At 41.7% G+C, this 23,700-nt stretch overlaps 1 protein-coding gene across 4 annotated transcripts in view; it reads left to right on the top strand.

The window, feature by feature from the left end:
* Positions 1 to 23,700, top strand: part of rad54l2 (RAD54 like 2) — a 227,155-nt gene that overhangs the window by 171,718 nt on the left and 31,737 nt on the right. For all 4 annotated transcript variants that reach the window (XM_063067816.1, XM_063067815.1, XM_063067817.1 and 1 more), the window contains 7 exons: positions 250 to 446; positions 3,098 to 3,440; positions 6,422 to 6,599; positions 15,516 to 15,764; positions 16,281 to 16,399; positions 19,754 to 19,869; positions 22,210 to 22,309. In XM_063067816.1, the coding sequence (XP_062923886.1) occupies positions 250 to 446; positions 3,098 to 3,440; positions 6,422 to 6,599; positions 15,516 to 15,764; positions 16,281 to 16,399; positions 19,754 to 19,869; positions 22,210 to 22,309 (1,302 nt within the window). The remainder of the gene's footprint in view (positions 1 to 249; positions 447 to 3,097; positions 3,441 to 6,421; positions 6,600 to 15,515; positions 15,765 to 16,280; positions 16,400 to 19,753; positions 19,870 to 22,209; positions 22,310 to 23,700) is intronic.

Below are 23,700 nucleotides of genomic sequence, written 5' to 3'. Positions count from 1 at the left end.
GCAGGCACATCCTTGGATGTGTTGGTTGTTAACACAAATGATGCATTTCATTGTTTTGATATGTACGTGATAAATAAATCAAACTGAACCTAGTTGCTAAATTGTTGACAACAGTGCCAGAAGTCCCAGTGTATTTGGATATTTTATTGGATCTGGAGCCTGATGTTATTTATAATGGATTCAATGCTATACTGTTAGAAGTGTCCCATGCATTATCATTTTCTGATAACTGTTCTCCATTTCCTGTAGAACAACTGTGGCCCGTGCCAAGGTTATCAATGAATGGTCAACTGACGGTGGCATGCTCTTAATGGGGTATGAAATGTATCGCCTGCTTTCATTGAAAAAATCTTTTGTTAGTGGGAGGAGAAAGAAGACAAAGAAATCAGCAGGACCAGTAATTATAGACTTGGATGAGGAAGATCGGCAGCAAGAACTGTTGAAAGGTAATGAAAAAAATCTATTTCATACCACCATTCAGAACCTCAAATCTTTTGTCCCACAGCTCCTCACAGGTTAACCTTCAGGCAGTAAATGCACATGAAGTAGGGTCCCATCTTCAGTCAGAACAACACTTTTGGTGGTACTGGCTGATAAATTACTATGCTTTGAGAATATTGTGCTGTTCTTTGAAAGAGGGTATTTATGCCAATCTAAATCTGTAAATAGGACTTCACTTCAACATTTGAACCAAAGCACAATACTCTAACAATAAAATGCTGTGTTTGTTCTTTTTGGCCCCACAAGGCATTCATGTTTGGATGTGGTGCTGTAATCCACAACTTTATGGATCAGAGTTAAATTCCTATCAGCTGGGCCTTGTTGCCACATTAGTTAGCGCAGAGGAGAGAAGCCTTCTCTCAACTATATAAAGTGCCAACTAAAAAGTAGTAACACGAGATTCTGCAGATGCTGGAAATCCAGAGCAAATGCACAAAATGCTGGAGGAACTCAGCAGGTCAGGCAGCATCTATGGAGAGGAATAAACTGTTGATGTTTCAGACCAAGACACTTCATTAGGACTGGAAAGGAAGTAGGAAGAAGCCAAAATTAGAAAGTGAGGGGAGGGTAAGGAGTACAAGTTGGCAGGTGATAGGTGAGACCAGGTGAGGGGGAAAGTGGGTGGTTGGGGGGGGGGAAACAATGAACTGAGAAGGAGGGAAGTGATGGGGGGAAGAAGTAAAGGGCTGAAGAAGGATTCTGATAGGGGAGGAGGAGAGGCATGAGGGAGGTGATAGGCAGGTGAGGAGAAGAGAAGGGATAAGAGGGGAGTCAGAATGGGGAATGGAAAAAGAGAGAAAGGGAAGAGAAATTACTAGAAGTTGAAATGGTGCTTCAAATTAGGCAGTAGCCTCAGTAGTGATGAATTTAGTCAGAGAAATTTGGAGCACAGGTGGAGAGCATTTTGTTTGCATCCTGGTATGAAATGTTTGCCAGGACACTGCAAACCTATTCCTGGATATTGACCATCTCCCTACAGCTCTGTACTGACCGTTTCCTTCAAATATTTATCCTGCTTTCTTTTAAATTGAGTAATGTTGAGGCTTAACATTTCATCTGTCTTCTGCACCATTCTACTAAACAAACCAGGTGATTCCATTAAACTGAAGGAATTCATAGCATGGGCAATGTGATCAGTGTACCTGACTAGAGAGGTACAGTCTAGTCTCTGTGGTATGTGTTATTTACCTTGTTTCATTTGTTTTTCTCTTTTGAGCATTCTGTAATTTCTATGTCATTTTTTTGAGTGAAGCAGAGTTATTGGAGACCTTGCTACCCACAACCCCAAACCCATTTCCATGTTTTCTTTGTCAGAGAATTTCAAATCCCGTACACAACCAAAGAAAACAAGAATCTCATTAATAACTCCATAAAAATTTGATGATTTAAAAATCTACCTTAAAATTCTACTTTGACTGCTTTGCTTCAACAGGAAATTAGAATTAACACATGCTGACCAAGCTTACAGAAATTAGTTCCTATTAGCAACACAAGCATAAGCTGGAGGAACTCAGCAGGTATGGCAGCGTCTATGGAAGGGAATAAACAGTTGACGTTGCAGGGCGAGACCCTTCTTCAGAATTGGAAAAGAAGGGGGACGAACCCAGGATAAGAAGGTGGTTGGAGGAAAAGGAGTACAATTGGCAGGTGATAGGTAAAGCCAGGTGAGAGAGAAAGTGTTCTTATTAGCTTGGGTTCAACTAGATTTGTACTGAGAGGTATGATATATTTGCTGTTAGGGTTATTTTCCCAGAATGAGGAAAGCGATCATTGTTTTAGGAGATAAATAGTGACTTAAATTGAATTTCTGCAGTTGTAGTAATTGACTCATGCAAAATCAAGTTAGTTATGAGTTTATCTGATATTGTAGAAATGTTGACAAAAATTGACACAAGTGTAATTACTTCTAACATACATTTTATTTTATATATATATGGAAAAACACCACCCCAAGACATAATAACGTACAACGTAACACAACATACATGGCGAACTTAACCCTTAACACTTTGGGAGAATTCTGCCTGATGAAATTAAAGAGTCCCTACAATATACGGGGGGTGATTGATAAGTTTGTGGCCTAAGGTAGGAGTCAATTTTAGAAAACCTAGCACATTTATTTTTCCTACATTTACACACTTATTCCAGTGGTCGTGGAGCATACTGATCCTTTCTTTGTAGAGGTCAGCGTCTTGGACCTCCAGAAGTGGTCCACAGCAGGGGTGATTGATAAGTTTGTGGCCTAAGGTAGAAGGAGATGAGTTATTAACTTCAAACTTTCTGTATTTTCACTCAAAGAGTTGAACTGCACGTGCAAGTAACGAGAGTTGTATAACTCATCTCCTTCTACCTTAGGCGACGAACTTATCAATCACCCCTGCTGTGGACCACCTGGAGGTCCAAGACGTTCTCGTTACATGTCGGAGGGGACTATGTTGAAAAATAAATGTGCTAGGTTTTCTAAAATTGACTCCTTCTACCTTAGGCCACAGACTTATCAATCACCCCTCGTACATACATGCACGTCTTACAGTATTGTTTCAAATTCACACTCCATTTTCTACTGTCATTTCATTAGTTTTCGTTTGTACCTTAGGCATCGAGAAAGCCCTATCCAGACCAGGACCAGATATAGTTATTTGTGACGAAGGCCACCGCATAAAGAACTGCCATGCCAGCACGTCTCAGGCCTTAAAGAGCATCCGTTCACGGCGGCGGGTGGTCCTAACTGGATACCCACTTCAGAATAACCTTATGGAGTACTGGTGCATGGTGGACTTTGTCCGGCCTGACTTCCTTGGGACCAGGCAGGAGTTCAGCAACATGTTTGAGCGTCCTATCCTGAATGGGCAGTGTATTGACTCGACCCCTCAGGATGTCCGTCTGATGCGGTATCGCAGCCACGTTTTACACAGCCTGCTGGAGGGGTTTGTACAAAGGTGAGAACTTGGATGGGAGGCCTCCAACTGTAAAACTACCCATAGACCAACTCCATAGTAATGCATTCACTTCCAGGTATTCTCCTCAATGTACTGCAGTTTCACCAGAGTCATACTAAGGTCAAATTATAAGTGAAGTTTTAATGGTGCCTTGAAATTAAAACATGCCTTACTTTGATTAAAGAGGACAAAGGTTGCATAACTAATTCTCCATAGTTTGCATCCTGTAAGCTGTACACAGAGTGGTGTACTTGTTGGGGTTTTGTAAAGGCTGGTACAGTAATGCAGCTAATTCTGAAGAATTAAAGGACTTAATAATCAGCAAACTCAAGCCAGAAACAGATGAGGTGAGATTTTTTTTTTACACAGTGAATTGTTGGGGTTTTGAATGCATTGCTTGAAAATTTAATAATAACTTTCAAGGGGGAGTTGTGTGAATAGTTGAAGAAAAATATGTAGGGAAAATGAAAAGGGAAAGGTACAGGATTGATTATTTACTCTCTTCAAAGAGCTGGCACATATTTACTGACCTGTGTTATCATTTTGTAATTCACTGCGCAATACCAGTAGGTTTACTGGCATAGTAAACATCCAGATAGATGTCATTCACGATTCAAGCAACAAGGTTTAATTTTTAATTGGGGCAGGGCAAATTATAAGGCTATAAGGCTAGAACTTGCAGATGTGAATTGGGATGATGTTTTTGCAGGGAAATGTACTATGGACATATGGTTAATGTTTAGGGATCTCTTGCAGGAGGTTAGGGATGAATTTGTCCCGGTGAGGAAGATAAAGAATGGTAGGGTGAAGGAACCATGGTTGGCAAACGAGGTGGAAAATCTAGTCAGGTGGAAGAAGTTTAGGAAGTTTTACATGAGGTTTAGGAAGCAAGGATTAGATGGGTCTATTGAGGAATATAGGGTAGCAAGAAAGGAGCTTAAGAAGGGGCTGAGGAGAGCAAGAAGGGGGCATGAGAAGGCCTTGGCGAATAGGGTAAATGAAAACCCCAAGGCACTCTTCAGTTATGTGAAGAACAAAAGGATGACAGGAGTGAAGATGGGACCAATTAGAGATAAAGGTGGGAAGATGTGCCTGGAGGCTGTAGAAGTGAGCGAGATCCTCAATGAATACTTCTCTTCGGCATTCACCAATGAGAGGGAACTTGTTGACGGTGAGAACAATATGAGTGAGGGTGATGTTCTGGAGCATGTTGATATTAAGGGAGAGGAGGTGTTGGAGTTGTTAAAATACATTAGGACGGATAAGTCCCCGGGGCCTGACGGAATACTCCCCAGGCTGCTCCACGAGGCGAGGGAAGAGATTGCTGAGCCTCTGGCTAGGATCTTTATGTCCTTGTTGTCCACGGGAATGGTACCAGAAGATTGGAGGGAGGCGAATGTTGTCCCCTTGTCCAGAAAAGGTAGTAGGGATAGTCCGGGTAATTATAGACCAGTGAGCCTTACGTCTGTGGTGGGAAAGCTGTTGGAAAAGATTCTTAGAGATAGAACCTATGGGCATTTAGAGAATCATGGTCTGATCAGGGACAGTCAGCATGGCTTTGTGAAGGGCAGATCGTGTCTAACAAGCCTGATAGAGTTCTTCGAGGAGGTGACCAGGCATATAGATGAGGGTAGTGCAGTGGATGTGATCTACGGTAGGCTTATTCAGAAAGTCAGAAGGCATGGGATCCAGGGAAGTTTGGCCAGGTGGATTCAGAATTGGCTTGCCTGCAGAAAGCAGAGGGTTGTGGTGGAGGGAGTACATTCGGATTGGAGGGTTGTGACTAGTGGTGTCCCACAAGGATCGGTTCTGGGATCTCTACTTTTCGTGATTTTTATTAACGACCTGGATGTTGGGGTAGAAGGGTGGATTGGCAAGTTTACAGACAACACAAAGGTTGGTGGTGTTGTAGATAGTATAGAGGATTGTCGAAGATTGCAGAGAGACATTAATAGGATGCAGAAGTGGCAGATGGAGTTCAACCCGGAGAAGTATGAGGTGGTACACTTTGGAAGTTCAAACTCCAAGGCAGAGTACAAAGTAAATGGCAGGATACTTGGTAGTGTGGAGGAGCAGACGGATCTGGGGGTACATGTCCACAGATCCCTGTAAGTTGCCTCACAGGTAGAAAGGGTAGTTAAGAAAGCTTATGGGGTGTTAACTTTCATAAGTCGAGGGATAGAGTTTAAGAGTCACGAGGTAATGATGCAGTTCAGTAAAACTCTGGTTAGGCCACACTTGGAGTACTGTGTCCAGTTCTGGTCGCCTCACTATAGAAAGAATGTAGAAACATTGGAAAGGGTACAGAGGAGACTTATTAGGATGCTGCCTGGTTTAGAGAGTATGCATTATGATCAGAGATTAAGGGAGCTAGGGCTTTACTCTCTGGAGAGAAGGAGGATGAGAGGAGACATGATAAAGATATACAAGACATTAAGAGGAATAGATAGAGTGGACAGCCAGCACCTCTTCCCCGGGGCACCACTACTCAATACAAGAGAACATGGCTTTAAGGTAAGGGGTGGGAAGTTCAAGGGGGATATTAGAGGAAGATTTTTTACTCAGAGAGTGGTTGGTGCGTGGAATGCACTGCCTGAGTCAGTGGTGGGGACAGATACACTAGTGAAATTTAAGAGACTACTAGACAGGTATATGGAGGAATTTAAGGTGGGGGATTATATGGGAGGCAGGGTTTAAGGGTCAGCACAACATTGTGGGCCAAAGGGCCTGTACTGTGCTGTACTGTTCTATGTTCTAAGGTTCCCTGATTGAATCTCTGTCGAATTGTACACCCCCTTCCCCATCCATGTCAATTACCAGCTGTTTCTAACTTCTTCCTCAGGCATTATTTGAATATAATTTATGCATTTTTAAAAAATTTATTAACAGTTCCTCAAATTTCATTTCATCTTGTAAGAAAGATCTGAAATATTTACTGTGAATGATGTTTCAGTTACTTAATTGCATTTTGTCTTTGGCAGGCGGGGCCACGATGTTTTAAGAGGTCACCTTCCTGACAAAGAAGAACACGTGTTACTTGTGCGTCTCTCCAAAATCCAGCGATTACTGTATAAAGAGTTTATGGATCGTTTCAGAGATGCAGGGAACAGTGGCTGGCTGGGTCTCAACCCTCTGAAAGCATTCTGTGTCTGCTGCAAGGTAAGCCTCTGTGTTTTCAGAACCAGGCAGTATAATGGAAAGATGTCAGTGGATTTGTCAGAATCTTTAACATCTTTGTACAACAGAATAAAAAGCTGCTGCTGATTTTGCCTGACAAAAGAATAAGTAATACTCTTATTATTATCTATCAACTAGTTTACCATTCTGACCTCAAAAGTATAGACAGCGCAGAGGGAATTTGCTTCTACTTGACCTGAATGTATCTGGCCTATAATTACTGGAGTTCAACCAGAAAAGATTCACCCCAGCTGACATTTTATTTTTCTGCTACCGTTTAATCCTAGTAAATTATTAATTGTGTTGTCATGGTGGAATGTCACACAAAATAAGGGAGAAAATAAAATTTATAGGTCTGTAACAAGGCTTGAAAGAATGTAAAGAAAAGTGAGAGAGAAAAAGAACAGAATGAGAAAGAGATACTGCCTTTTTTCTAAAATATTATCCTAAATTTTATTATGGTCTATCAACAATCATGCCCTTTCTTGACATTCAGGCTTTTAAAGCTGCAAACTGTAGCAGTCAGCCTGGGAATTTTGGAAAGATTGTAATTAGTGGGGTGCTCGGGAATGGGCATTGGCTGTGGGCAATCTGTATTAACAACATAGAGGAAGATAATATGGGTATTTAAAGCAAAAGGTTTGTTGATGGTACAAAGATTGTGAGCAAACTACCGAATCCACAGTTTGGACAGAGGGATGTAATTTGGAGGTTTGTCCACTGTAATGAGATTGAGCAGGAATGGCCTGTCTCAAATGATTAGCAGAGTAGGACGTGATCTCGAAGTAAAGACAAGTTTATTGTCATTGAACTGTGTGTGTGTATTGTTATGCACCCTGTAACTGGGTCGCCAAACCAGCAGAAATGGACCACTCGTTGGAGTCTGGATTACTAGGAACTAAATAAAGTTTTATTAAAGAAATAAGTAACACAGTACTCTAATCGTAAGGATATAAATGCAACAGGTTAGCAATGATAATACACACATGTACACAGAACTAGGGTGATAGGAATCAACCAAGCTCTATCGCAGTCTTAAGTGACGCAGAGTTCAGTTCAGCTTAGTACAGTTCGCAGTAATCGTTGATGTGCCGTTGGAGAGAGAGAGAGGGAGGGGGATGCAATTTGATTCAGGCAGACCTTTGATGTCTTCACAGTTGGTTTCGGACGGACCCTTTTATGTCTTCTATCCCGCTGTGGTCACCGACTGTGACCCCTCCGCTCTGGATACGATCGTTCTTCCATGGTGAACCCGGCACCCAGGCAAGGGTGGACACACACACCAGGTTCCCACCGATCGTACCTTTACACCCTATGAGCCTATGGTCAGTTCCCGCGAACCAGACCTCCAAACTCTCACCAACTTGTAGGGGCACACCGCTGTTTCCAGGGTCTCGTTATCTCGTGATCTCGTGGTGTGTCGAGTGCCTAGCGAACCTGCTCTTTTTATCCCCCTGCTGGGGTATCGCCTGTCCATCAAACTTCAAACAGTTCAGGTTCAAAGCAACCAGTCTGTCAATATTCTGAATTGTGTTTCTTTTCCGTTAATCTCTCTCTCCTCTTTCATTAGCATTTTGAACGTTTCTCCATTGTCTCTCTTATCTCTCTCATTAGCATCAATCGCCCGATAACTTGGTTTGGCGTAACAGTATTATAAAAAAACAAATGAAACAACATTCCTCTGTACCACAGTACCTGCAATACCTATATCTCTCACAGTACAGCATAATATGCTACCACAAATAAGTTAATGAGATAAAGCTCAAAATGCATGAGAAGTGCGCAGCACAGATGAACAATTCAGTAAACAGCTTGCTGTCTACTGGCGAAATCTCAGTGGTGGCAGGGTATTCATTAGTCTCACAAGCTGAGAGAGGAAGTTATTACCATGTCTGGCAATCCTAGTCCTGATGCTCCTGTTCCTCCTTCCTGACAGTAGATGGTCAAATAGATTGTAGGATGGGTGGTAGGTATCCTTAACAATGCTTTAGGTCCCTTGTATACAACACCTCCCGTAGCAGGAGGGAGACCCTGGTGATCCTGTTGGCAGTTTTTACTATCCTCTGTAGGGTCTTGTGATCTGATACCTTGCAGCTTTCGTACGACACAGTGATGCACTTACAGACAGCACCCTCTCGATGGTGATACTGTAGAAAATTGTTGGAATTCACAAGGGAGGCAGAAGTACACAATTTTTATAAGAAAACACACAAAGTCCATTGTGGTGCAATGTGTTCTTGAACCTACTGATGTGAGATTTCAAGCTTCAGTACCTCTGCCTCACAGAACCCTCTTTCTTTGAAACCTGTTCTCTGACATGCTACCATTCCACTCCTCCCCACCCCAGATTTTAATCTTATCAGAAGTGAACTCAAATTTCAATAGTCTTAGACAATGAAATGTGTCCAACTTCCTTATTGAAGAAAGTGGTCAATGTATTGACAAATGAAGATTTAAGACCAAGATGAGGAGAAGTTCTCAATGTTATGAATCTTTGTAATTCCTTGTCCCAAAGTGCTATGGAAGATGAGTTTCTATTGGTTTATTCTGGCTTATAATTGTCACAGACAGTATACTAAGGTACAGTGAAAAACTTTGATTTGTTTGCCATTCATACAAGTTATTTTGTCACGTTAGTGCATTGAGGTCGTACAAGGTTAAGACGGTAACAGGGTGCAGAATAAAGAGTTACAGTTGCACAGAAAGTGCAGTGTAGGTAGAAAATAAGGTGCAAAACCATAACGAGGTAGACTGAGATTCTGAGTTATATTGGAGGACCACTCGGTAATCCCATAACAGCAGGATAGAAGCTGTCTTTGTGCATGGGGTTACATGCTTTCAGGCTTTTGTCTCTTCTGCCCAATGGAGGGGGAAGCAAAAGGGAGAATACCCGAGGTATGCAAGATCTCTGATGATGGCTGTTTTACTGAGGCAGCGAGAAGTATAAACAGAGTCCGTGGGAAGGAGGCTGGTTCTGATGATGTGCTGAGCTGTGTCCACGACTCTGCACCTTCTGAAAGCCTCGGGCAGAGCAGTTGCCATACCTTGCTATTATGTGTCAGGATAGACCGCTTTCTACAGTGCATCTGTAAAAACTAGTAATGGTCAAAGGGGATATGTCGGTTTTTTTTGTGTCCTAAGTAACTGGTGCACTGGGCCGTGGCATCGACATAGTTGTATCAGGACAGGCTGTTGGTCGTGTTCACTCCTAACTACTTGAAGCTGTCAACCTCAGCACCATTGATGTAACCAGGATGTGTGAACCATGTGGCACGCTCTCCCCCCACACCCCACCCACCCAACCTTGCGCAAGATCTTTTGTCTTGCTGGCATCGAGTGAACGTTTATTGCCATCAAGCTCTCTCACTGTGTCCTATACTCCAACGCATCATTTGAGATTTGGCCTACTGCATCTGCAAATTAGAGTAAGAGCAGAATTCTTATTATTTTGTTAAATTGTATTATTTACTTAATTATACATTTTAGAACACAAAACATAGAACAATACAGCAAAATACAGACCCTTCAGCCCACAATGTGCTGATCTTTTAATCTACTTTATAATTCCCAGGATTATCTCTACTCCCTTTCTTGAACAAGAAATAATATCTGCCATCCTCCAGTCACCTGGTACTACTCTCGTGGCCAGTGAGGATGCAAAAATCTTTGCCAAAGGTGCAATAATCTCTTCCCTTGCTTCCTGTAGTAACCTGGGGTATATCCTGTCTAGCCCCAGGGGTTTATCTAAGCCAATGTTATTCAGAGTTCTAATGTATCCCCTTTCTAAAGTTGACATGTTGTAGCGTGTCAGCCTGTTGTGTACTGTCCTCACAAATATCAAGGCTCCCCCTCACTGGTGAATACTGAAGCAAAGTATCATTAAGGACCTCCCCTACCTCCTTTGACTCCAGGCCGTTTCCTCTTCTATCCTTGATCGTACCTACCCTCACTGTAGTTGTCTTCTCATTCTTCACATATATGCGGAATGACTTGTGGTTTTCCTTAATCTTTCTCATGCTTTTGGGCCTTCTCATGCCTTTTTTAACTCTAAGCTTCTTCTTCCAGAGGAAACGTCCTTTCTGCATCCGTCCCGTTAACATTCCTCAGGACCTTAGATGTTTCTACAGATCCTCATCCTTCTAAATCTTGGCTCATAAAAGCCTGGGCTATCCAATCTTTCCTCACAAGACAGCCCATTCTGAATAAACCTCTGTGCTGCTTCCAGCACATTTAATAATAGTGCAATATCATTCATTTACACTGACAGATGCATAAAAAGGGCCTGAAGGATCATTGGGGATCTGGGTCACCCTGATCACAAACTGTTCCAGCTGCTACCATCCAAAAAACGGTATTGCAGTATTAAAGCCAGGACCAACAGACTCCAGGACAGCTTCTTCCACCAGGCCATCAGACTGATTAATTCACACTGACATAATTGTATTTCTGAGCTATATTGACTGTTCTGTTCTATACTGTATCTTACTGTACACACTATTTTATTACAAATTACTATAATTTGCACATTGCACATTCAGACAGCTTCGTAATGTAAAGATTTTTACTCTTCATGTATGTGAAGGATGTAAGAAATAAAGTCAAATCAATTCAATTGAATTGAATTGTGTATAGAATGCACAACCAGCTTTTCAACCTCAAGCAGTTCAAGGCCAAGAATAAGGTCAGCACCTCCAATATCATGGTAAGCAGATGACAACACTATTGCAGCACACTCTGAAGAAGACCTCCAGTTGTATCCTGAATGTCTTCGCCAAGGCATATAGGGCCCTGGCTGTTGTTTTGAATATAAAAAAAAGACAACAGGTCCTGTTTTAGCCACTGCCCAACCAGCCATTTATCTACCCTCCATAAAAGTTGATGATATTGCCCTTGAAAATGTAAACCACTTTCCCTACCTTGGCAGCATTCTGTCTTGAAAAAGACATCGACTCAAAGATCAACCACTGCCTGAGTAGTGCTAATGAAGGTTATGGAAGATTAAGGAAAAGAGTCTTTGAAGGTTGTGACCTACAGGTCCAAACCAAAATTTTGGTCTATAGAGCAGTTGTCCTTCCTACATTACTGTATGAAGCCGAATCATGGACCAACTACAGTAGGCAGCTGAAAGCCTTGAACAATATCATTAAAGATCCTCGGGAAAGAGTTTGAGGATCAGCTGGAAGGACAGACAAACTAACACCAGCATACTGGAGAAGACCAACATAAGCAGCATCTCCACGATGATGGAGCAATACCAACACTGATGGATAAGTCATGTTATTCGAGTGCCTAATTCTCATCTCCCCAAACAGTTCCTTTACTCCCACCCAGTTGAAGGACGGTTTGCGAGGCCTTGTGGGCAAAGGAAATGCTTTAAAAATAACATCAATAATAGCCTGAAGAAATTCAGCAGTACATCTAAAAACTGGGAAAACATTGCACCCAATAGATACACCTGGAGGAAATCTGTTCAAGAGGGGGCTGTGCTACATGAGATTGACCTCCACTGTGGCACTGCAAGAGGAGAGACTGAGCACCCAACAGGCCTAGCCACTAAACACGGCCACCAATTACTCATTTCCACACTTGCACCAGAATATGTGGACCCTGGATCAACCTCTGCATCCGCCCGATAGACAACCCCTTGAGTGAACATCATACTCAACTCGAATGTCTTCATTTACACTTTGTATATAAAATGTCAAAAATTAAGATCATGTGTGACACAACCTTCCAATCAGAAAAAGACTCATTCATTTTTTAAAAATGTTTTCATTTCATTTCAGTTCATTTAATGTCAGGGAATGCATGTAGTATTCAACCTGAAATTCGTACTCTTCACCGACACCACGAAACAAGAGACCCCATAGAATGAATGATAGAACCTAGCCAGCTAATCGTGGCTTCCAGTAGTAAGACAGATAAGCTAATTCAGCAGGCCAAGCAGCACCTATGAAAAAACGTACAGTAGATGTAGGGAGGACTGATCTCGGCCCGAAACGTCACCTGTTCACCTGTACCCTTTTCCATAGATGGTGCCTGGCCTGCTGAGTTCCTCCAGCTATTTGTGTGTGTTGCTTAGGTTTCCAGCACCCGTAGATTTTCTCTTGTTTAAGATAAGCTAATTATTTATTTAAAAAACACTTGGTTCTTGTGTATTTTTCTGAAAGCCTCAGACAGCATAAAATACATGTATCAGTACGGCACAGAAGCAGGCTGTTCATACACGCTGTTGTGCCAAACTAGATAAATTAGTAATGAAATGTCGAACTACAGTAGTACTATCACTGTGAACCCTGCAGAATTTTCTCTATTTCTGCAATAATATGACCTAAAATGTGATCGGACCTTCACATAAGTCCTAAAACTAGATAAAGAGAACCCAATTAAATAGATAACGCAAAACATTATACTTGTTAATTTATTTACTGAGAAAAATTATCCAATATTATATGTATTTGTTGGAAACGCCTTCTATAGAAGCTATTTAGAGTCAGGTGTTCCAGTCAATGAGATGAGATTGGAAGCGTGGGTTGTAGAGGTGACCTGCCCTATATAAAAAGACACACAAAGTCAGGTTACTGACAGAGCCTGCTCTTCTCAAGAAAGATCTTTTTATGTATACCATGCCTCAATCAAAACAACTTTCAGAGGACCTTAGAAGAAGAATTGTAGAGATGTATGAAGCTAGAAAAGGCTACAAAAGCATTTGTAAAGACTTAAGTGTTCATGAGTCCACAGTAAGAGAAATTGTCTACAAATGGAGGAAACTCAGTACTGTTGATACTCTCTCTAGGAGTGGGCATCCTGCAAAGATCACACCAACAGCACAATGTGCAATGCTGAAGGATGTAAAAAAAAGAACTCAAGGGTACCAGCAAAAGACCTACAGAAATCTCTAGAACTTGCTAAAGCCTCTGTTCATGTGTCCACTATAAGAAAAACGCTGAACAAGAATGATGTTCGTGGAAAGTCACCACGGAGGAAACCACCGGTCTTTAAAAAAACATTGCTGCATGTCTCAAGTTTGCAAAAGTTGAACTTTCAGCAAAAATGCACATTGGTATGTTTGGAGAAAAAAGGGCTCGGCACACCAACACCAAAACCTCATCCCAAGTGTGAGGCATGGTTGAAGGAGCATCATGGTGTGGGACTGCTTTGCTGCCTCGGGGCCTGGGCAGCTTGTAATCGTTGAGGGAACAGTGAATTCAAATTGTATTAAAACATTTTACAGGAGAATGTCAGGGTAGCAGTCCATCACTTAAAGCTTAATAGAAGTTGGATAATGCACAAATACAAGAATAAATGAACAACAGAATGGTTATATAAAAAAAGAAAGTTTGTGTTTCGGAATGGCCGTCAAAGTCCTGACCTTAATCCTACAGAAATATAGTGGAAGGACCTGAAGCAAGCAGTTCATGCAAGAAAGCCTGCCAACATCCCAGAGTTGAAGAGGTTTTGTAAAGAGTAATGGCCTAAAATTCCGCCAAGTTGATGAGCAGGACTGATCAAAGTTACCGGAAACATTTGGTTGAAGTTACTGCTGTTAAAGAGGGTCACATCAGTTAATGAAAACAAAGCAAAGGTGCACATACTTTTTCCAACAATTACATGTAATATTGGATCATTTTTCTCAATAAATAAGTGAACAAGTGTAGTTTTTTTTAATGTCATTTATTTAATTGGGTTCTCTTTGTCTAGTTTTAGGACTTGCATGAAGTGTTTTAGGTCATATTTTGCAGAAATAGAGAAAACTCTACAGGGTTCACAAACTTCCTAGCACCATTGTAAACTAATACCTCCTGCCTGCACAATGTCCATATCCTTCTATTTCCTTCACATTTGTTTGCCTATCTAAGAGCTTCCTGAAAGGCTCTGCCTCCACCTCCACCCCGTGTATATAAAAAAAATTGTCCCACATCTCCACTGAACTTCTCACTTCTCTCTTTAATTGCATGTCCTCTGATATGAGACAGTGGGGGAAAGATACTGACTGTCTACTCAATCTTTGCCTCTCATAATCTTATACACCTCTATCAGATCTCCCCTCAGCCTGTGCTGCGCCAGAGAAAACAAGTCAATCCAACCTTTTGTTATAGCACATGTCCTCTAATCCAAGCAGCGTCCTGGTAAATCTCTTCTGCGTCATCTGCAAAGCCTTGACATCCTCCCTATAATGGGGCTACTGGAACTGTTGGTAGTACTCCAGAATGTGGCCTAAATAGTTTTATAAAGCTACAACATAACTTCCCAACTCTTTAACTCAATCCCCCAGAAAATAAAGACAAGTGTGTCATATGTCTTCTTTACTATCTACTTGTGCAGCCACCTTCAGAAGGCTATGGACTTGGGGCCCCATGGTCCCTCTGAACATCAACACAGTTAAATATCTTGCCATTAACAGTGTACTAACTCTACATTTGATCTCCCAAAGTGTAATACGTCACATCTGGTCGGGTTAAACTCCATCCACCATTTCTCCAATTGATCTATATTGCACTCTATCCTTTGGCAGTTTTCTATGATGCTTACACCAGCACCGATCTACTTATTACCTGCAAATTTACTGACCCACTCATCTATGCTGACATCCATATTATTTATGTATATAATAAAATGTATATCTATACATGTTTGTATTGTTTCATGCCCTTGAAAGTTGTTTTGAATTGTAAATCTGGCCCTCCTTACAAAAGATTGTGCCACTATTGCGATATGGCAAATTCAAAGCTTCCTGACTGTAGAGACATTTGCTTCCCTCTCTCACGGAGCAGACTGCTACTCCCTTATCCACTGCTTTGTTAATGACTTCTTTCACCTTACACTAAATCGTCAAACTATTTTAAGTATAAGGCTCTTTATTGCTGGATTATATTTGGTTTGCTCCATCTCTGCCAGATCTGGAACCACCCAGATGTTCTTTATGAGGCACTACAGAAGGAGAACCTGGCCAATGATCCAGATTTGGACCTTGAGGTAAATGACCTTAATGCAGGCACACCGAATGCACGAGCTCTGCCAGTTGTGAACAAAAGAAAAACTGAGAGTGTGGCTGCCTCCATAGATTCCACAAACAGCAAATTTACCCAAAGTGTTGGATTCAACCATTTTCAGGAAAAGGCCAATCAAGTTATCACATATGATTGGGTAAGTGCTGTATCTTCTCATTTCTGAATTTAGGATTTTTAGTATGATTATTTACGCTGAAGTTTGGCAGACCAGGGTCAGGTATACCTTTGCCATCAATCAGAAAGAAATGATGGTTCCAGCACCTTCATCTTCTTCAGTCCAAAGTCCCATTGGTAATTCTAGCTTCTCCCTCTTTTAGTGAGCTGCTCTCACTCGTTGCTTGCTGCCTTTCTGTACTTTGCCTCTGGGTACTCCCTTGAATCAACCTTTTATTCCTCCACAATCTCTCCACCACTTTCTTTGATTGGTGGAGTGCCTAGAATCTCCCACAGAGGAGATTTGGATGTAACTTGGCATACTGTCACCATCACCTTTTACAAGGCATCTTTCTGTTTGCTTATAGTGATGACCAAGACTCCTACTGTGGCTTATATTTGCTTTGTGTTCTCGGTTAACTGGCTATTTATTTTGTTTGCTTCTCTTGTGTACAGTACAATCTGTCAGAGCATAATAGAGCTATATTTGTGTCCTCAGGCTAAGGATATATTGGCAAACTATCAGCCTGGCTTGCTAGAAAACTCTGCAAAAATGGTGCTCTTGTTTGAGCTAATTGAAGAGAGCGTGAAACTTGGGGACAAAATCCTGGTATTTAGGTAAGAGAGCTTTAAGTTTATGGGGAAAGTTGGGTGGAAGCTTCTATTGAGGGAAGCATTTTTTAAAGTGGGATTTTGTTGAGACATAATTCAGTAGGTAACTGTTCATGTCTGATCCCAGACCATAAGGCATAAGAGCAGAAATAGGACATTTGGCCTATCAAGTCTGCTCCATCATTGCATCATAGCTGACCTGTAATCCCTCTCATTCCCATTCTCCTGCCTTTTCCTCATAACCTTTGACACCCTTACTGGTCAAGAATCTATCAACCTCTGCTTTAAATACGCCAAATGACTTACAGTCCATAGATTCATCACCTTCTGGTTAAATAAATTCCTCCTCATCTCTGTCTTAAAGGGGTGTCCTTGTATTCTGAGACTGTGCCCTCTGCTCCTGGACAGTTGACAGCAGTAGACTGTCTCCATAGGATTAGGATTAATGCAGGGGTTCCCAACCTTTTTTGTGCCATGAACCAATACCATTAAGCAAGGGGTCTGTTGACCCTAGGTTGGGAATGCCTGGATTAACGGGAGAATCACAGCCTTGTCTGATATAGTCTTCACCTGAAGGCTGATTTATACTTCTGCGTCAAATCAACATCGTAGGTATGGCGTAGCCGCGAACCTTACGCAGTGCCTACACGGATCCCTACGCCGTAGCCTGACGCGCACCTCTCCCAAAATGTAACTGTGTCACGGCAACGCAGACCGCAATAACTGTGATTGGTCCGCTTGGTAGCATTGCATTTCCTCCTACACTGCAATAGCTTCCCATTGGGTGACTGAAGGGCAGAGAAGGAACTCTGGCTGCAATGCTTTCCATAAAGCTTTACAGACCTCCGAAATTATGGAGGATACAATTCACTTTTACGAAAAAAGACGCTCGCTTTAAACTTGTTTACCCCGAGAAAGGCTACCATGCCCATGAAGCCTTGTACAGGCAGTTGTGTGCGCATGCGTGACGTGCATGAATTGCAGAGCGACGCAGACACACCAATGCACAAGTATAAATGCTCACAATGCGTGTAGGCCACTAGCGTAGGTTACGACGCAGAAGTATAAATCAGCCTTAACCGCCAAGAGTACATAGCATTTGTCCCTACCTGACCATCAAGAACATTAATTATTGTAATTATGTTGTTCATCTTCCCTGCTATTACAGGCTGGGGTTGCCTGGTCAAACTATATGTAACCAGCTGCTCCCAATGTTGAGATCTGCTAATAATTTAACATGGATGGAACAGAACATGAGATATTTCTGATTTCTGCTGTGAAATATGTTACTGAACCTGTGATAATCTTGCTTTCCACCATACCTAGACTAATTAAAAGGGGACCTTCTCAGACACATTCCCAAACTGATCTAATGATACACAGTGTGGCAGGGAAGGGGAGGAAGATGATAAATAAATTTCCTGTGTTTGTTGACAGTTGCACTCTAACATGAGTATGGCAAGAAATGGTTGGTGTAAATGAGAATGTGATGTGTTTATTGATGTCTATAACCATGTCATGTAAAGCATCTGATGTTGAGACCAGGCTAATTGATGTTAAGTCAAACTCAGCAGAGAATTGTAAGAATGCTGCCTTGAGCTGTCAGGGTTCACAACAGGCCTTGGTTATCTGTGGGTGAGGAAAGGATCTACGTCCATTGGCTTTAAATGAAATGATATTGCTTTTGATGCCACAATTACAATTTTTCCGTTTGGACTGGAGCATTGCTAAATAGGCTGGGGTTGCTGGTGCTTTGGTGATGGTTCTGATCCCAGCCTTTATATATGATGCAAAGTTATCACACATTTCTAGTGTTTCATTTCAGGAACTGCTTGATGAGTTACTGGCAGCACAAGTATGTAACAGAATAACATGTAACTATGGGCAGGAATTTAAGATGGTCTGATACAGATGACGAGGTAGAAGAACAGTTCCTAGAATACTATTTGTCATTATGAAATAAGATACAGGGCAGAAACAAGACCAAAAGGTACAGTGCTTCAATGGTGAGAACAATTTGAAATGATAATCTAACAGAAGAATTATTGCAGCATAAAATATACACAGTCGCTCCACTATCGAGGACGTTTTCAAACAGTGATATATCAAAAAAGTGGCATCCATCATTAAAGACCCCCACCATCCACTTCTCATTTCCACCATTAGAGAGGAGACAACAGGAGCCTGGAGAGATCCAGTCAATGTTTTAGGAGCAGATTCATCCCCTCTGACATCAGGTTCCTGAATGGGCAATGAACTCATATGCACTACCTCACTATTTTTGCTCTCTTTTTGCATTACTTCTTTAATTTGATTTTATACACACTGTATATACAGTCTAATTTATAGTATTTTTATGTATTTCACTGTACTACCACAAAACAACATGACATTTCATGACATAGGTCAGTGTCATAACTTGAATTCCTCAGACCAACAGATTCAAGTCAGTCCGCAGGAGGAGCCGGTTTGAGTTCAGAAGAGCTGACCTGGGTGCAGACCATGCTGCTGCCTGTTACTTGAAGGCAGTGGAGTTGGTGCCTTTGCATTGGCGTGAAGACAGTATGTAGTGAAAACGTGGGTGACTGTCTTGGATATTTCTTTTGCGATCGCAAGACCCTGTTGGACATTACTTGCTACAGGCTTGCTTCCCTTGTTTGGTGGAAAGACAAAGCAGCAGTGTTGCCCCGATTGTAGCAAGAACTAGGCTTCAAGCCGCGGGCTTGCGTTGTAGCGTGACGTCCAGGCTCAGTTGGAGTGGCCTCTCCTGTTGGTGCTGCCCTCTAGTGTTGGATCAGTGGAATTACAGGCTGGACTGCCGGGAACCATCAATTTGTGGGATTTGTCGCTCTAAGGTCTTGGACTACAAATGTCGAGTTCTTTTTTGTTTTTTTTTCTCTTTCTCACTATTTTGAATGCACTTGTATGTTTTTTTGCACTTTGGCCCTAGAGGAACATTGTCCTGTTCAGCTGTATCCTTGTATGGTTTAAATGACAATTAAACTTGATTTGATTTGATAATAAACCTGATTCTAATTCTGTTACTGGCTAAAGTATTGATGCAAATATTTCACGTTTTCACAGCTAAAGCAGTAAAAACACAGCAAATCAGGTAGCATCAATGGAGAGAGAAACAGTTAATGTTTCACCTTGATAATTCTTCATTGAGCTGTTCTTCTCACTATGAATGCTAAGTGACTAGGATTTTGTTTTATTTCTCCTCTCCAACGCTGCGTTATTTTTTGGATAGTTTTGATTTCCTTCTTCCTCAGTGGAGGCCCCAGTCAGTATGATAATTAACATTTTCATTCTCCACGGGTCTTCACTATTTTTGTATCTTTTTGTGTCTCCCTGGTACAGCCAGAGCCTTTCTACACTGTCCGTCATTGAAGAATTTCTTGGGAAGAGACAAATACCAGCAAAAGTAGGCTCTGAAGAAGCCCCTCAACCCTGGATCCGGAATGTTAACTACTACCGTAAGCATCGCAGAGTCCCCAGAGTGTGTGTTGATCTGATTTATTAAATTAAATCAGAAATCAGTGAAGATCTAAATTGACATATAAAAACACTAAAATTTATTGCATTCCACAGGTATTTGCTAAAAATAAGCAGCAGTGCCATCTAGTGGACATATTTGCATATCCATATACAAGATACCATTTCTTTTGTGAACACTGTTGATCCAAAGCAAACTTGCAGACCTTTGCATTCAAATTCAATATTCACCTCCACATTTGTTCATATCATTGATTGCTTAACAAATAGTGTGTGTCTGAACAACCAACTGCTATTAAACAATTCATTAGGAATCTAGGGGCAGAAGAGATCATTCTATATTTGTCCTTCACTTGTATAGCACTTAAATTCATGTGTATTTTTGCTTATAATTTCATATCTCTTTCAACATGGCACATGTATGTTGGAGGAAATAGATGGCAAGCTTGTACAATGTCTTCCACCCATAGTGATACAAACTCCAAGATAGCTGAATATAAGAACTGATCAGATTCAGAAAAACTGAGGGGTTGCTTTCTGAATTCCCTTGCTGAGTACTAGGGTACTTAGTTTCCCAAAGTAAATGGCAGTCTAAATTAAACCAGTTGCCTTCTCCTCTTGGGCGCTTGCACAAACTGTTGCTACGAGTGATGCTGAAGGAAAATCGTTCCTCAGCTCCACAGATTTAACAGGCGTGAGAGATGTAAAACAATTAACAAAAGGACAGCAGGGAGGGGAGAATATTTACAAATCTGAATACACAGTGTGGAATGGTGATAGAATCAGATTTACATTACAGCATGGTACCGGCCCTTCAGCCCACAATGTTAAGCCAACCTTTTCACCTGATTTAAGATCAATCTAACCCTCCCCTCTTACATAGCCCTCCATCCGTGTACCCAAGAGTTTCTTAAATGCTTCTGCCACAGTTCCCAAAAGGGTGTTCCACGCACCCACCACTCTGTGTGTAAAAAAAAACACTTACTCTGACATCACCCCCCCCCCCCAATACTCTCCTCCAGTTACCTTAAAATTATGTCCCATCATATTAGCCATTTCCACCATGGGAAAAAGTCTCTGGTAATCTACTCAATCTATGCCTCTTATCACCTTAAACACCTCTATCAAGTCACCTCTCTTCCTCCTTTGCTCCAAAGAGAAAACTTAATCTATTCTCATAAAATGTGCTCTCTATGTCAGGCAGCATCCTGGTAAGTTTCCTCTGCACCATCTCTAAAGCTTCCACGTCCGTCCTATAAAATGTATTTCTAATTTTTAACTTAAAGATGAATAAGTACTTAAAGGTAAGAAGCTAACTGTGGGACAAAGATGGGGTGATTGGATAGATACTTTCAACAGAACCAGCCAAGGGATAATCATTGGCTGGTCTTATTCTGTGCTATGAGATCTATAATTTCAAGTATACCATTCCTGTTGTCAGTTTAATAGTCATAAACATTTAGTCATAGCTTGCAGTTCTCATAGAACAGTACTGTTGTGCCGAATTTTTAATCTACTCTAGGATCAATCTAACTCTTCCCTCCTATATAGTCCTCCATTTTCTTATCATCCATGTGCCTGCTTAAGAATTTCTCATACGTCATTGATGTGTCTGTATGTACCTCCATCCCTGCAGGGTGTTCCATGCACCTACTACTCTCTGTTTTAAAGGGTGGGGGTGGGGGGGGGATAAATAAATAAATAAGTAAATAAAATCTCAGCATCCCCTCCTATACTTTCTTCCAATCACCTTATAATTATGCCCCCTTGTATTAGCCATTTCCACTCTTGGAAAGTCCATGGCTGTCCACTCGATCTTGCATAACTTTATACCAAGTCACCTCTCAATGTCCTTTGCTCCAAAGAGAAAAACCCTTCCTTGCTCAGCCTATACTTATAAGACATGCTCACTAGTCCAGGCAGCATTCCAGTAAAACTCCTCTGCACCCTATTTAAAGCTTCCACATCCTTCCTATAATGCAGGCATCAGAACTGAACACAATATTCCAAGTGTGGTCTAATTAGGGTTTTATAAAGCTGCAACACTACCTTGTGGCTCTTGAATTCAGACCCCGTCTAATGAAGACCAGCACATTTAACAATCTTTACAAGGTTCTTAACAACCCTATCAACTTGTGCGGCAACTTTGAAGAATCTGTGGATGGATCCCAGGGTGACCTCAATAGGGAGGTCCTGTCCTTTGTGTGATGACAAGTGTTTGGAAAACTATTTCAGATTTGTCAAAAGTTAATCCAGTCAATCAACACTGGTTTTTAAATATTTTGTTGTGTACGTTTACACATATTTCTCAACTATTGCAGGGCTGGATGGAAGCACATCTGTATTGGAGCGAGAACGGCTGATCAACCAGTTCAATGATCCTCGCAACAGTAAAGCTTGTCTTTTCCTGCTGTCTACACGGTGAGCATGTCATGTCTTCTGTCAAAGACAAGGGGATAAATTTTGTATCACCCATTTTGTTTGCGCACTAGCCTGGGTGAGAATACACCCTATCCTCGTTATATGCAGGGGATACATTCCTTGAAGTCGACGCATAATGTGAATAATTATTTAAATGGAGAAAATAGGGATGCGTTCTGGAGGGCTTCCTAAATATGTTTTATCCATAATTTATTCACATTTTCATACCAATATGACACAAAAGCAGTACCTCAAGGTAACATTCGTATTATATTTCATCAATTTAAGGTAATATTCAATGTAATAAATCATAGGAAGTTAAAATACTAGGGTGTACAGTACTCACCAACAGTGGCAGGTGTGTTGGCTCCAGGAGATAAGTGGTTGTGCAGTGGTGTCGGGCAGCTTTACATGGATGAGATGGATGGTTGTGTGTCGTCAGGATCATCAAGGACAGCAAGGGGTGAAGGAACACTCACAGAACTCTCAGAACTGCCGGCAGCAGCAGATGACACCGGTTTGAAGAAAGTGGTGAGGCTTGTTTGCTTGGCAGCATTTTGTTTTTCAGCTTAAATTTGCTTGGGAAGAAGGCTTGACTGTAGGGAACGACTGAAATGCTGACTCCGTTCTAAACTTGGGTCCATGTCCATCGCCATTTGTGCCAAGTGTTCCGCAGCCTTAAAAATTCTGCCAGTTGCTTCACCGTAAAATCCTTCACCTGCAACTCGACACTTTCTTCTTCATTGTTATCACCTTCAGTCTGAGTTAAACGCATAAGGTCATCCACACTTAATTCTTCATCATGAGAATCCAGGAGTTCCACCACTTCAGCAGTCTTGAGATCTGAGAACCCCTCCTCACCAATTTTACGGCCCAGGGCCACACAATCCTGGACAGCTACAGCGAAGGCAGGAAACCCCTTGAGGGTGTGCACACACTCCACCCAAATTGATTTCCACGCTCCATTGAGAGGCTTCTTACTCAAACCTTTAAGAGCACGGGTGTTTAGTCTGCTGTGCTGGGGGAGAAACTGACAGCGATGCAGATGGATGCTTCCCTGGTATCATGGATTCTTGATTACCTGACTGGCAGACCACAGTACGTGTGCTTGCAACACTCTGTCCGACAGAGTGATCAGCAGCACTGGGGCTCCACAGGGGACTGTCTTGTCTCCCTTTCTCTTCACCATTTACACCTCGGACACCAACTACTGCACAGAGTCTTGACATCTTCAGAAGTTTTTGGATCACTCTGCCATAGTTGGATGTATCAGCAAGGGAGATGAGGTCGAGTACAGGGCTACCGTAGGAAACTTTGTCACATGGTGTGAGCAGAATTATCTGCAGCTTAATGTGAAAAAGACTAAGGAGCTGGTGGTAGACCTGAGGAGA

This window comes from Mobula hypostoma, chromosome 15, assembly GCF_963921235.1.
Source record: "Mobula hypostoma chromosome 15, sMobHyp1.1, whole genome shotgun sequence".
Taxonomy (NCBI): Eukaryota; Metazoa; Chordata; class Chondrichthyes; order Myliobatiformes; family Myliobatidae; genus Mobula; species Mobula hypostoma.
Note: the sequence above shows the minus strand (reverse complement) of the source record. Positions and strands in the feature narration are given on the sequence as shown.